The sequence below is a fragment of the Antrostomus carolinensis genome, unplaced genomic scaffold (genome assembly GCF_000700745.2).
Source record: "Antrostomus carolinensis isolate BGI_N321 unplaced genomic scaffold, ASM70074v2 scaffold10496, whole genome shotgun sequence".
Classification (NCBI taxonomy): Eukaryota; Metazoa; Chordata; class Aves; order Caprimulgiformes; family Caprimulgidae; genus Antrostomus; species Antrostomus carolinensis.
The window spans coordinates 32855-48239 of record NW_010322517.1 but is presented as its reverse complement, the minus strand read 5'-3'; the positions used below and the strand labels follow the sequence as shown (position 1 = coordinate 48239).

The 15385-nt window shown below is 44.2% G+C and overlaps 1 protein-coding gene across 1 annotated transcript in view; it reads right to left on the bottom strand.

Moving 5' to 3' along the window:
- Positions 1-532: 532 nt before the first annotated feature.
- The window catches only part of PSD3 (pleckstrin and Sec7 domain containing 3), a 37886-nt gene continuing 23033 nt past the window's right edge, over positions 533-15385 (bottom strand). The window contains exons 5-8 of the mRNA XM_010170260.1: positions 10554-10711; positions 9527-9671; positions 5895-6038; positions 533-745 (exon numbers count right to left, since the gene is read on the bottom strand). Coding sequence (XP_010168562.1) covers positions 533-745; positions 5895-6038; positions 9527-9671; positions 10554-10711 — 660 coding nt within the window. The remainder of the gene's footprint in view (positions 746-5894; positions 6039-9526; positions 9672-10553; positions 10712-15385) is intronic.

Sequence of the window (15385 nt, the reverse complement as noted above, 5' to 3'; positions counted from 1 at the left end):
CTGCTAAGTACCAATACCAACATGTTCTGCATTGTCAGGAAACCAGTGTTCCCAGCACCCTAGGCTAGAGCCAGCCTTCTGCAGCTGCCCATTTGTACAGCTTTTCTTACAGCTACAGCTCGCATTCACAGCACTGCAGCATTTGTCCAGTTAATTTGCCCACCCACCATGTAAATAAAGTGATAAGTGACTTGAGAGATGAAAGCCACATGCCGATGGGAGGAGATAAATAGGGAAGAGACAGAATATACGTCACAGCGCTCTACCCCTCCCCCTGCTCCTTTAGAAACAGAACACAAAAAAGTCCCGATGCTTCAATTGCTAAATGATAAATTAACAAAGCAAAGCAAAGCAGGAGCAAAGACATCTCCCACAATCTGCACAGAAACAGCAAAATATACAATAGAAAATGTCACTAACACCCCATTCAGGCAGATGCACTTATTTTTTGTGAATGACAGGTTATTAAATGAAAAAATTTTGACCACCGGTACTTTGCTGCATGGCTGTTCCCACAGTTGTCATTTCCACCCTAAGTGACCTTCTGCTTAATGCTGGGTGTTTCTGGCCTGTAGTCCTTCCTCTCTGAGACATTGCGCTTCACCTTGGCACTAACTGGAGACTCCTGATTCAATGAGGGACTCGAGTGGGATTTCTTCAGTCCTGGTGCATCGTTCTCTCCTCCGCTCAGCAGCTCCTTCACCCCTTCTTTCAGGAGGCCAACGTAAATCTCATAGCGATTTTTCTGGGAAATGAAAAGAGAGGCCTGAATCAGTCTGAAAGAAATTCTGCAGAAGCACTTGAGAGATCGTCTGGGTAATTTAATGGTTTCTGCTGGCCTTGAAAGCCAGGAGCCTAATATGGATGCGAACAATGGTGCCTGATGTGGACATGAACAATGGTGGCTAATGCAAATTACACTGTACAAAAAGGATTTCAGACAGGCTGAGCCTGGGGTGCTATGCAATTAGAGGCACTCAGTTCTGCAGCACACAAATCCTGGTGCTCTGACGAATGGTGGCTTGCAGCTATTTGGAGCACACGGTGATCTCCGAGTAACAACACCAAGCAAGAGCTTGCTGACCTTAGTCACGCTGACTCATATTCTGTGCTCACACGTATTAAGATGTTATGTGCCCTACACAGGCATGGAGATAAAGTGCAGCAAACTAAGGGACAAAAAAAATACTGCTGTGGCTGGCTACAGCTCTGTCCTATGACCCTCCACTCCTGCCAGCAGGTCCTGCTTTCCTTGCTTCAGCCCACAGGCAGAAACCAAAGCAGGGTCCTGCTAAGCTCAGACTGTACCAGCTTGGCCACCACTGAGCCTGTGAGAGGATGCTCTGCAAGGTCAGACGTTAACAAAAGCGAGCAGATGAGAGGGCTACAACAGCAGCACGGCATGTTCCCCTGACAGGGCCACTCACAGTGAATGGTGAAGGTTGCTCTCTGTCCAGACACTTGTGTTTTTTATCTGTAAAAAGTTCACTTTACAGTGCTGCAGGCCCACTTGTTCTGTTCTTTGTCTGTAGCGAAGCTTTCCCTCTCCAATGGGAAGATTTCACTCTGTGCCACAGTAACATCTTTCTGCACAGAGCATTTCAGCAACCAATAAAATGAGGGAACATTAACAGAAGATCCCTGCAGGGCCTCAAAAACAGAAGCTGGGGCAAGAGGTCCTGAGAACAGAGCAACCCATCTCCTGGCATTTAATAACCTGCCCCTGACATATCCACTGAAGGCATGGTGCAGGCATTGAAATTAAGGTGACCTGAGTGGGCTGGGGGCCAGGGAAGGAGGGTGTAAACATCTGTACTGATTGTTAATTTGTATTTCAAAGTGGCAAAACAGTTGCCAGCGTGTTATGTTCCTGACAGAGGAGAAAGTATGTCATAAAAATTCTTCCGATTTACAATAAAATAATAAAATTCTTGTAATAAAACTTACTCAAGGGCAGGAAGTCAAACTGTTTTGAAGTGTGGAATATTTAGGGGGGGAGTGGGGGGTGTGGGGAAGGAGAAAACATGACTGGGTTTCCAAAGAGTCCTTTGAATAAGCAAAACCTCACAAAGGAGGATCATCAAAGAATCCAGTCAAAATTTAAATAAAAAAACCCATTCTTATAAATTCTGTATCAGGAGCTCCAGCTCCACAATGTGAGAGACAAACACATGAAGCAGGTAAGATGTGTCATTGAATAAAAAAGGAAATGGAGAAACAGCAAGCAGAACCCTGATGATGATGCACTGGGCCGATGAATGATTTAACACACAACAAACGGGACCCCTCTGCAAAAGAGAAGCTAAGCCAGTGCTCTAAGCCTGCAATCAGCGTAACGTTCCATAGGGACCTTCTTCTTTTTGTTGGACCAGTAAACACCACCAGGGTCACAAGACTTGGCAATCAGAATGAAAATGAAGGACAAGTTTCTGCCTGGCATGTCTGCCAATGGTCATTTTGCCCTGGACTTCTTAGGCCCACAATTTCTATCGCAACTATGTGATGCATTTATCATCTATTATGATTTCAAACGCAACAAAAGTGCTCTTTTACTGATCTGACATTTGAAGCTAGGTATTAAAGCTGATGGAAGTTTTTCTTTAAAGGAAAGTAACCTGGAAAATTCTGTCAAGAAAATAAAAACCCAAAGTTAAAACCACTCAAAAGCATTTGCAACATTATCTCTGAAGATTGAATGCACATAATAAAGAGGAGATGAGGTAGCCACCCATCAAATTTCTGGCTTCACCTCCCAGCTGACAGCACTCAAAAGATCTCTCTCAAATCATAAATTTGGTGCAATGAGCAACCATCATCTGGAGCAGTACTTCCTCAGACAGCAAGCAAAGAGGAAATGTTCTTTCCTTGGTGTCTACAAGAAAAGACACCAGCAAGAAGAAATGCTCCTGGCTGCATCCCTGAACAAGGACCAGGCATCTCCTGATTCACCTCCCCTCAGAAGGAAATACCATCTCACTTATACTTTCATCAGGAACAAGGATGAAGGAAACACTGTTGTGTGGGGAAAAAAAAGGCATTATAAGGGCCTACAAAAAAGAAATCTGGCTTCTTCCTTCCTAATGGGACTATGCTGCTTCCTTTGGGACTCTCTGTCCTTTTTGCTGCACTTCTGAAGGTGTATCAGCATGGTCCCTTTGTACATGGATGCAAGGTCTGGTTTTCAGGCTCAGCCTGAAAGAGCCAAGTTCAATATTCTGCCTCAGCTGCCTCTTGCCCTTTCGCTTTGACCCCATGCTGCAAGGTCTGTCACCAGCTCCTGCCTGACCCTGACAGGACTTTGTTTGGATGGGAAGGTAATGAAACTCCAAAACCAGGTGAAAGTTTCCATTCAGGATTTTCATATAGCTCGCCCTTTTTTTTTTTTTTTTTTTTAACTGCTGATTGGTAGTTCAACATGGCCTAAGAAATCTGTGCCAAGTGTCAAAGTAACACAGCATCGCACAGCAGCACCTTTAAGCACCATCTCTTGCACACAACTGAAGTTGGTGCCACCAGCTGCCTGCATAGACAGATATTCCTGCAGCACTGATCACATATCTGAACTGTACATTTCAACTGCTGTTCAAGGTTCTCACTAGGAAAGAAGATTTCTTTTGTTTCATGAGCTGTACTGGTTCTGCTTTGTACCTGAGGAATATTTCTCCAAAGACTGCCACAATAAAACTGATAGAAAACAGAAAAAATCCACAACAATTTCCTTTTTCATCAGTCTTTCTAAAACAATCTAACACTTCAGCCTACACTTCATCGTTAACGCATCATGCTTCTAGAAGTGACAGAAAATAAACTTTGTGTCAAGCACCCAAAGCCAATGAACTCTTTGTTCTCCCAAGTTGCACAAACCCCCTACAGAGTGAAGGTGTGTGGCTTGCTCTGTACATCCAGTGCTGTGTTCAAAACTGACCTTGTGCCATTGATCACAACCCTTTGATCTCAATTGTTCAGCCAGTTTCCAAACCACCTTACTGTCAATTTCCTCGTCCAAACTTCAATAGCTTGTCTATGAGGATGTTAGAGGAGACAACACCAAAATCCTTGTTAAAGTCAAGAACAAACAACATCCACTGCTCTCCCCTCACCAATCACACCAGACATCTAATTGTAAAAGGCTATCATTTGAGTCAGGCATGATTTCCACTTCATAAAGCCATGATGATTACTCACAATCACTTTCTTGTCTTCAATGTGTTTGGAAGTGATTTCTAGGAGAATTTGCTCCATAACCTTCCCATAGATGGAGAAGCAGCTGACCAGCCCATAGTTCCCTGGACTTTCCTCACCTTCTTTAAAGACAGGAATGACATTTGCTTTCCTCAAGCCTTCAGGGACCTCCCTTGATCACTGTGACTTTTCAAAGTCGGAGTTTTGCCGGGAGCTTGTTTATCCATGACGACCTTCAGTCACCTTTGCTTGGTTTCTTGCTTGTCAAGGTGAACCATTCCTGAGCTTAGAAGAGGTGATCCTTGAAAAGTGACCAGCTCTCCCACAGCTCTTTTCCTCCCAAGGCTGTATCTAATGAGATTCTTCCAAGCAGTTCCCTGAGCAGGCCAAAGTCAGCTCTCCTAAAGTCCAGGGTTGTGATCCTACTTTTTACTTTGACCTCTCCTTTCAGGATTGTGAAGTCCAACATCTCCTGGCCTCTGCTGCCATGGTTGCCCCTCCCTTGACCTTCATATCCCCAACCAGTTCTTCCTAGTTTATAACTGAGAGGTCCAGCAAAGTGCCTCTTCTTGTCTTCTCCTCAGTCACCTGTGTTAGGGAGTTGTTATGAAGGCACTCCAGAAACATCCTGGATTGCTTGTGCCCTGCTGTGTTGTCCTGCCAGCAGATACAGGGGTGGTTGCAACTCCCCATGAGAACCAGGGCCTGCAAACACAAGGAAAAGGCCTAGCAGGCAGCCACCGCAATGACACCTGTCTTGGTGTGCCCACTAATCCTGACCCACAAGCTCTCAGCTGGCTCACCACCCTTCCCTAGGCAAAGTTTAATGTGTGCCTGCTACTCACTCACAGAAAGGGTGACACCTCCTCCTTGCCAGCCATCTCTGTCCTTTCTAAAAAGCCTGTGTCCATTCATGCAGCACTCCAGTCACGGGAGCTGTCCCATCAGCTCACTTCAGCCCTGTTTTATTGATAATGTAGCCTCTCCTGTTCATATGATTGTGTACAAATTTGCTTGCCAGCCCTGCCCACCACTTCCTTGTTTTATTGTTGGTCAGATCATTTCAGGTATGTGTAATGTGGAAGAAAAAAACTGAACAACTTTGTTCCTTACACAAAACAGCAGCAAAACATCCGTGCAAAACATCTCAAGCTCACTGCATGCAATGCAGCCAAGTCACACCCAACACAGTAGTTACAACCTTCTGCAAAAGCAAAAGTACACAATCAGTCAAGCTCAGGAGTAAAAAGAGGTCCTCCAAAAGAAACTCATATAACACAATGGCAGGAGGCTTACTTCAGTTCTGGAGGCTGTGTTGCCTCCAGCATCTCCTCTGATGGTCCCTCTGACTTTCGTCTTAACTGCTTTTTCTCTTCTTCAGACTATGGATTTTCAACTTACAACTTGAGACAGTTCCTGCCTGAAGACCTCATAATCCCTTCAAATAGATACATCAGGCAAAGACAGAGGGTCACATTTTTATCCTCCACTATGAAGACTAGGAGCTAAATTCATGCTGAAGGTCAGAAGGAATCGTTATCAGAAAGAGGAGACACATCCCACCTTCTGGGATTGCTGTGATGTATCTGTCTAACAAGAACATACTCCTTGGTGAAGTAAGATGAGAAATGCAGAACTTTTAAGACTGTGCCCCAAGTATAAGACCCCATCCACACCCAAAAAGTAAAAGTTATAATTTTTCCCACATATACCTCAAACTCCAGATAGTGGTCCTTCAGTTTGTAATCATCTACTTCCTTGCCTTTGAGCTTCTTGTCGGGAGGATAGGAGCGATGTTCGGCAAGCTCAGTGGAGATCTGCTTCAGCTTAGCTTCATGGGACTTCAGCTGTTCATCCTTCAGAAACATATTAGGCACTTAAGTGATAGACTCTAAAATACTTGATAAACAAAGGAAAATAGAGATCCCTGTACCATAATTCCAAATAGTTTATTTTTCTTTCTCTCTTTCCTTTAACTATTTTTAATTAGATTGGTAAAGTCTGTTATCCCAAAGCTCTGTCCACAGCAGCTCTCTCAAAGTCACACAAGCACAGAGGCCAAGTTTGCAGAACAACTCAGCAGCTAGCAGATGCCACTGGGAGGGAGAGCAAACCTGTCATCCCTTGCCTTGCTGAGAGCAACGGAAGCAGCCTGCTGCACAGTATTACTGACAACATGACACTTCTGCTGTAATACATATTTTTGGCAAATCAATTAAGGCTGCTGTATGCAGTCAGACCAAGGGTTGAATGAGACAGGTGAAGATCCTGCCTCAGGTCTTTGCAATGAAAAATAGTTCCTTCCAGGACAGAAGGGATGTGGGAGTCAGGGCCCTTCCTTCCATTTCCACACTACCAAATGCTCTCTGGTTTGCAGCTTCCATTTGTTCAGAACAATACAGTGCATCCAGAAGAGGAAGAGCTGTTCAATCCCCAAAAGGTATCTCGTTTTCCTAAGCTGCTACCAGTTTTTACCCCACTGTGCAGTTGGAGAGAGTGAGGAGCAGCTACTCCCCTTTTCTAGGCAATTTCCTTTATCATAATCCCAGGCACACTCACTTCCTCCAGTCCATCTGTCAGCTAACCTTCCCCCAGCTCAAAAGGCTTCCAGTTCCTGCAGCATGGCCTTCTGGCTATTTCTAGGCTTGGATATGAAATTATATTTGAATTAGATAAGTCCAAAATACAGACATGATCATGCAGATTTAGGTGACTTAGCCAGAGTACCAGAGTACCCAGCTCAGCTCCCACATCTGTACCTAGCCTCAGAGAAGGTGATAGTTGCCAGTAGTTGTCACCCAGTGGTGTGGCTGTGCAGCTTGCAGCTTTGAGCCTAGCTCAGACATGCTTGCATTGCACTCTAAGTCACACCAGGGACTGAGCCTCTCAGCTCACTGAGTTGGAGCTGTGGGAAAGAGAAGAAAGGGGGAAAAGTTCTTACAGAGGCTGATAGATGAGCCCCAGCTAATCTTGTGTTTCAACTCTTTTGCAAGAGAACTGAAGAAAGAAACGTGTGGGATAATTTGCCTCCATGTACACACAGTAGGGCTCAAACCACTCTCTACTGGCTGCTGAAAATTCTTGTTGCCGTTAGTAACTACTCTGGATCTGCTTTCTCTCCCTATTGGTGCCCAATCACTCTTTACGTTGTGCTGAATCCCTGGTCCCAGTGACATCCTGTTGCAGCGAGTTCTAAAGCCTGATGGCAGGACATCTTTGAGCAGCTATTAATTTGTCACCTGTAATTTCCAGGGCCTTCGGAGCTTTTGTGTATGCATGCACATTCTCAGAAAAAAGGAAAAGAAATACCCTAGCAGATTTTTTCTAGACTGGTTATTCCTTTATATATAGCTTTGTCACATCCCTCTTTGGTTGGACTAACCAAGATCAGATGCTGATCTGCCTTTGAAAGCAAACTCGGTACAATGATCTTGCACAACCTGTCATGTCCAACCTCTCTCCCTAGCCGATGTTAGGTTCTCACCACATCCCAACTTCAGCCTGACCAGGAACAGGTCCTTTGAAGAAGTACTTTCCATGATGATTTAGCCCACAAAATCCTAAACAGCAACCACAGGGATTTGACAATTCCTGTTTTTTTGTCTGCCAAATGAGAAGCAGGCTGCTGGCAGCTTTTCCACACTGACAGATAAAAGCAGACATGTTTCTACTTGCCTTTGAATTTATCTGCTTTGAACACTTAACATCCTTCTTTAGCTAAAACAGCTTATCTTACTCCACTTTTTGTGTCTCCCCTTTTTTGAGACACAAACCACAGGGCTGTGTTCTATTTTTTTCCTTTCCAGATTAAATGGAAATAATGAGACTAGGAAACAACGTGCTAAATGGAACATTCACACAGAACAATGATGAGTAAAAAAAGCTTTTTTTTGGTGACTGGGTGTAAGTTATCAAAGCTCCATACAGTATTTTAAAAAAGATATGCATGAGCAAAAGATAAAACCACAAGGATGAGACAAGTTAGTATTACTGTGTGTGAGACGTTTTAAACTTTAACCCAGAATAGAAGATGGAAAGTCGGTCACCACATTGAATGAAGAAAGGCTACTGCCACAGAGAGAGAAAACACAGGGCTGACATAGAAAACCCACCCCCTTACAGAAATGCATATTATGAGATAGTGGTTTCTAAGGAGCATTGCTAAGCTATAAAAATGGGAAGAAAAAAAAAACAAAAACAACAAACAAACAAAAAAACAAACAAACAAACAAAAAAAAGCAATCCAGCATAGGCAGATGACTTTAAAAGTTACAGGAGGTTACTCATAAACTATACACCTAGGATTGGGATCTATCACCTCTGATCCTCTGTCAGCCTGATCAGTGCAATCAATACCATGTTTCTGCCAGTGCAGGTGGAATTGCAGGCACGTGTCACAGCTCCCAAAGCACACAGAGCTATATAGGTGCAACCATCAGACACAGCCAGTCTGAAACAAGCAGAAGTAGGTGTTTTTTGGTGCAAGAAGTAGTAGAGCTGTGAAACTCCCTTCCACAGGATGTTGTGGAACCTAAAAGCTTATGTGATCAGAAGTGAAGGTTAAAGATGTTAATGTAAGAGACAGTTTATACATTAAAGAGGAAATCCCTGAGTGATAAGAATTGTAGTCTGAAAAAGTATTGTGGAAGAAATAAAATTGATGCTTGCCTGATGCATCAGCTTTTACCTTTTATCATGCCGGTAAATCAAAGAGCAGGAGTATGTCCATTTCTTCTGAAATTAGTGTCAATAAACATTCAAATTTAATGGCTTTAAACTGAAAGAGGGTATGTTTATATGAGATATTAGGAAGAAATTCTTTCCTGTGAGGGTGGTGAGACACTGGCACAGGTTGCCCAGAGAAGCTGTGGATGCCCCCTCCCTGGAAGTGTTTAAGGCCAGACTGGATGAGGCTTTGAGCAACCTGGTCTAGTGGAAGGTGTCCCTGCTGATGGCAGGGGGGTTGGAACCAGATGATCTTTAAGGTCCCTTCCAACTCAAACCATTCTATGACTCTATGATTCTATGAAATTCAAAGAAACACCAGTCAGACAGTACTTGAAATGTCCTCTACAGAGCCATAATGGTGGGATGAAAATCCTGTATCTGGTACTAGGAACACTGGTCATTGTTTATTTTCTTCAAAAACATACAACAATTATATTCAAGTCTGCTCCCTCTCTTCAACTTGCATCAGGAAACGAGCAAGAGATTTACTGTGCAAGCCTCCTTCTCCCATGAATGCTAGTGGCAAGAGCCAGAAAACAATGCCAAGGATGACCATCCAGTCTCCAGCCAGCTAGACAAATCACCATCACCTATCCTCTATATAAAACCAGCTCACCTGAGATAGCTTTGTTGTGGTGGCTGGCAGGAGTGGGCGACTGAACTTCTTCTGAGAGCCAATTGCTGCTGGAAATGGCGGTGCAGAGAAGACAGCAGCCACACAGTTAATCTTGTTGATCCAGGTCTGCATTTCTTCTTGGCTCCTAGGGAAGAAACACATATTAAGTACCTGTTGACTCAGCCTCCTCTACATCTTTCCCACCCTTTCAATGGCATTTTAAAAGCAAAAATAACCAGAACTGGAGAAGTCTTAGAGTCTGCTGAGTCTTCTGGTTTGTCTTTGGAATTAGCTAGTGTAGGTATCTCAGTCACAGGCTGTCTTGTGATTAGGTCCATAACCCATCCTAGCACATGTCTTTTTCTAATCCAATCCAAATGACACAGGCGACAGAGTCAACTAAGGCCCTCATTCAGACATATGTCCTAAGGTCTCAGCTGTGCTGGACACCAGAAATCTCTAGGAGGTTTCACATGTGTCTCAGCAGAAAAGAGCTCATGCACAAGACTAATGTAGAGGTTTTTATGTCAGAAGCAAAAGGCAGGTCATCTGTTCTGTCTGGATATCACATCCTGAAGAAATTAATCAAATTATTCTTGTATTAAGTGCTAACTTTGTTTCTGACCAAAGTGTATATTCTAGAAAGACATCTGGTTAGGACCTGATGACATCAGGAGACAGACCATCCAAGACTGCCTTTGGTCATTTGTTTCAATGATTAATCACCCTGACTGTTAAAAGTTTGTGCCTTGTTTCCAAATTGAATTTTCTACAGCTTCCACTTCCAGCTGCTGCATCTTGTTATGCCTTTCTCAGCTAGATTAAAAAGCCTCTTAAAACTTGATGTTTCTTTCTCATGAACTACTTGTGCGCTCTAATCAAATCACTACTTAATCTTATTTCTGATCAAATCAACAGATTGAACCTCTTAAGCCTCTGCTTTAACCTGTCCAGGCATGAATTTACCCCTCCTTCAGCACTGCTTTCTTTCCTCAACGACTGGCACAAATCAGAAGAAAGCACTTACTGGGCTTGGAAAAGCAGGACTCTCCAATCTGCTGTTTTAAGCTTGAGGACATTGGGTTTCTTCTCATAGTCTGTTGCCTTGGATGCCAGTGCATGATGCACACTAACTGCATTCTTCAGATCTTCCTCTGACAAAGCCTTTTCTGGCTTATATTCATCCTGCAGGAGATAACAGGGGAAAAATGGCATATTATGCCACGTGCTACTCCTTTTCCCTCAACCTAGGGAAAAGCCTTGCTCCACAGTCACGAATAGTATTAAAGTATATGAACAAATACAACCCCATTTGAGCACTTGTGGTTTCCACTACCTTTAACATTTTTGCCTTTCTCTTTCTTTCTCTTTTCCGACCTCTCTTCAAGGCAGAGAAGTAGTTCCACTTCCCGCTTGACAGGAAGAGGGGTAAACAGTGAGTATTTGACAACCACAACAGCTGTGGACTATTTGTCTTCATTTCAGAAATCCTTTGTGGTCAGCTCCCCACCTCCGCTGCTCAGCCGCTGGCTCCTGGTTGGGTTCTCAGCCTCCACTGCTGGATTTTTTTAATTTTTTTTTTTCCCCCCCAAACAACTACCTTTGTATGTCCTTCTAGGCAGGCCCTCACACAGTGGAGAAGTCTCCTTATCAGTCTCCACAAAGCAAATACAGAGCCTCCTTTATAGCTCTCTGCTCAGGATACGCAAACGGCAAGCACAACAGTGTCCGGGTTTTTGACACAACAGTACCACTCCTAATACCAAATGATAAAAGCAGGGCGTCAAACTCCTCTGTGTTTAAAATGTGTCCTGGTTTTTGGCTGGTACAGAGCTAATTCTCTTCTTAGTAGCTAGAATAGCGTTGTGTTTTGGTTTCAGTATGGGATTTGTTATGAGAAGAATGTTGACAACATACTAATGTTTTCGATTGTCACTGAAAGACAAAGGACTTTAAAACTTACCCATGTTTTGATAGTCTGCATGTCCAAAGGACTGAGGGTGGAGAGCATAGTAAAATTAGGAAACCCAAACTGGCATTTGGATATGCCAATGGGATATTTCATATCATGTAATGTCATGTTCAGTATATTAATTAAGGTCAAACAGAATGCTTGGTCTTTACATGCTCTGTCTCTCTCTCTCTCTCTCTTCCCCCCCCCGCCACCTCCAGGACTGTGGTTTTAGTTTCAGGTTTGTTGCTCCTTTGGGATCATTATCCAGGAATGAGCCAGGCTTAGTCAGCAGGTGGTGAGCAATTGTATTGTGCATCATTCATTTGTATATTTTATTATTACCATTATTACCATTATTATTGTAGTATTATTTTATTTTATTTCAATTAATAAATTGTTCCTATCTCAACCTATGAGTCTCCTAATCTCTATCCCTCCAAGTCTCTCCACTGTTCCCTGGAGGAGGGAGAGTGAGTGAGAGGCTGGTTGGTGTTTGGCTGTCAGCCAAGTTAAACTACCACAAAGGGTCAGCCTGGGAGCAGTCTTTGATCTCCTGAGTGACAGAAGCTGGATGAAGGCACAACCATGGTGTAGCCACAAGTTCAGTTTAAAGCCCACCTGACTACAAATGGCTTGGGAAAGCTGGGAGCTTTTTCAATGAAAAGTCACTTGCATATGCAAGGTTTCTGAAGGAGAGGCCAAAGCAGTCTGCAATCGACACCATTTCTCCCCCTTAGTACATCACAGACATCAGTCACACCTGAAACACCCACCAAGGGAGGAGGTGTGATGGCTGCAAAACAGGAATAATTTCCTGCAGGCCAGATAACTATTGATCCCTCCACTTTAACACAAGAGTTACAAGATGGGGTTTAGCAGGCAACAGAGTATTGGACACAGAGCATGTGCAGGGACAGCACTACCTTAAAACACCCAGAGAGGCACCCACCCTGGAGAAGAGCTGGTTAATGTGCATAAATTGGTTTACAGGGCTTATTTGGCAGCACACAGACCAGTGTTGCAGACAGAGACAACTACAACACTGCTGGAAGCATCTGAGCTCTCAGCCAGGCTGGATTTGGTTGGGGGTCTTCAGGACGTGTTTCAATGGATAGAGAGTCACTAGCTGTGGTGACCACCTGCCAGAAGGGAGGACAAAGTATCCTGCTTCTCTGCCACATCTCATCCTTCCTCAGAGATGTCCAGCCAGTGCAGGGCCAGAACCCGCTCCTGCTCAAACACTTCACCACAGGAGATGCATCTAATCAGCGATAATGTCACAAGTACCACCTCCACATGGGGCCAGACAAGGGCACAACCCATCACAGATCTGCATCAGAGCACTGCTGCACAGATGACCTTCAACCTTAGGTAGCCTTCAACCTAAACATCTGTGATATAATGGATTTCCAAGGTCACGGACTTCCATAGTGAGCGAACCCAAATGCCCTTCCTCTCTTGTAGTTTGAGTCCCAGTAAGCTTTGGAGGGATCTCCATATCATGACAGACTTTGCCTTCTCCCACTTAGGGCACTTTCTAAACATTCTTCAAGGAAGATCTCAGAAAGTCTCTAACCAAAGGACAAGAACTGGAGGAGGCTGTCCAACATCTGTCCTAGACCCATCCTGAAGATGGGGGAAGCAAGCCCCTAGGTCAAGCGCCTTCCTTCATGGGTTCAAAAGCTGATTTATTTGCTGGTAGTTTGGGGGAAAATGACTGGCTCCACCACCCAGGGAGACTGCGGAAACGTCAGGGCCAGGAAGTGAATTTAGACAGGCCTCAGAAACATGATATTCTGGCTTTCCTTAAGCTACTGCCTAGGGACAGTGTCAGCTCTTCACAGAATCACAGAATGTTAGGGGTTGGAAAGGACCTCAGGAGATAATCTAGTCCAATCCCCCTGCCAAAGCAGGTTCACCTACAGCAAGTTGCACAGGAAGGCGTCCAAGCAGGTTTTGAACATCTCCACAGAAGGAGACTCCACAATCTCTCTGGGCAGCCTGTCCCAGTGCTCCGTCACCCTCACGGTAAAGAAGTTTTTCCTCATGTTTAAGTGGAACCTCCTGTGTTCCGGTTTGTGCCTGTTGCCCTTTGTTCTATCACTAGCCATCAATGAAAAGAGTCTGGCCCCATCCTCTTGACACCCGCCCTTTAGATATTTATGAACATTGATAAGGCCCCCTCTCAGTCGTCTCTTTTCTAGGCTAAACAGACCCAGTTCTCTCAATCTTTCTTCATAAGAAAGATGTTCCAACCCCTTAATCATTTTTGTAGCCCTTTGCTGGACTCTCTCAAGCAGTTCCCTGTCCCTCTTGAATTGGGGAGCCCAGAACTGGACACAATATTCCAGAGGCAGCGTCGCCAGGGCAGAGTAGAGGGGGAGGAGAACCTCCCTTGACCTGCTGGTCACATTCTCTTTAATGCACCCCAGGATACAATGGCCTTCTTGGCCACAAGGACACATTGTTTTTCATTTTTTTATTGCCTGTTGCCTCCCAGCTTCCTTTGTGAGAAGCATCCAACGTCTATAACCCACTCTGGTGTCTAAATCTGTTCCAGAAGAACTCCACATTTGGGCAATCCCAGAAGCAGTCCTGGCTCAGAACTCCTTACCAACAGAGAGTGTTCACAATAATCCTTGGTAATTCCACTGGATCAACTGGCTGCAATCTACCTTGACAGCTGGGGTTCCGCCAGCTTCTCCAAAGGCACTGAACAGCATACCGGAAATGTCTCCACATAGTTGGCTAGCCTCAGAAAAAGCTGGAAGGATGTGAATGTGCTGTCAAAATTCCTCTTCTAAGGCCTCCAACTCTTTTCAACTGTCAGGGAATGCTAGAGGAGCAGGAATATCCCTATCTCCTACGCCATCAAGGACAGCATGTGTTCTGATGCGCTGGTGTCAGCATGAAGGTCGAGCTGAGATAGAAGGCAGCTCACTAAAGTTAGACCAAGACAGTGGCAAGAAATACATGAGGATCCAGAAAGGAACTGTGACCTCTCTGTCAACTGAAGGCTGATGTGAGGGCTCCACATACCGCAATGACATGCTGAATTCATCTTTCTTAGACTCTTGGTGACTGACTTTTCCACATCCTGCTGACCCGGAGTCAGCATGTTTCTAAATCCACTTTTGATAGACCAGAGAATAGCATTTGGCTTTTTATCAGTCAGTGTACCATGGGTGGATATCTCAACTTAGTTGCATGTGACGGCTGCAAAATTCTCTTTCAGAAAGTCTCATCAGCAAATACTTAACATCATTCTGGCCTTTCTCTCCTTTTTTATAGTTTAATAGAGGAAACACATCTGAGAAAAGCTATATAAAAATACCTGAAATTATAAAGTGCCACGTCAATGAGTGAAGACGTTGCAAACTTCACAGAAGAGTTTGAACAAAACACGAGGGTTCATGTCCTGCACTGCTTGCCCAGAAGCAATCTCTAGCAACAAAGCGCTGTCAGCCTTAATGTTCTCTCCTTATAAACCTCTCTTCTATATGCACATCACATCCCATGTCAGTCTAGTGAACAGACATTCTGTCAAGCTCCTACTTTGCAGTTTCCTCTTGCTATGAACAGAGGGCAGGAAATTAACCTTGGCTTGAGGATGCCCAGAGACAGGGCCAACATCCCAAACATGTCAAAGCTCTCATTTGATATAATACTGTGCAGGCATGTTTAGTTCTCTAATTGCTAATGCTTCCACTGAGCTCCTCCGGTGGCCTCTGTGCTCACTAATTCAGAAACCATCTCTCGTAAATCAGTCATTTAAAAATAAAACTATGCAGCACAGGAATTAGCACTGGAACAATTCCAATGGAAAAAAAAATGTGGGCATGGAGACAAGATGCCCAGATAAACTCCCCAGTAAATCTCAAGTGACCACCATTTAGAAACCACCC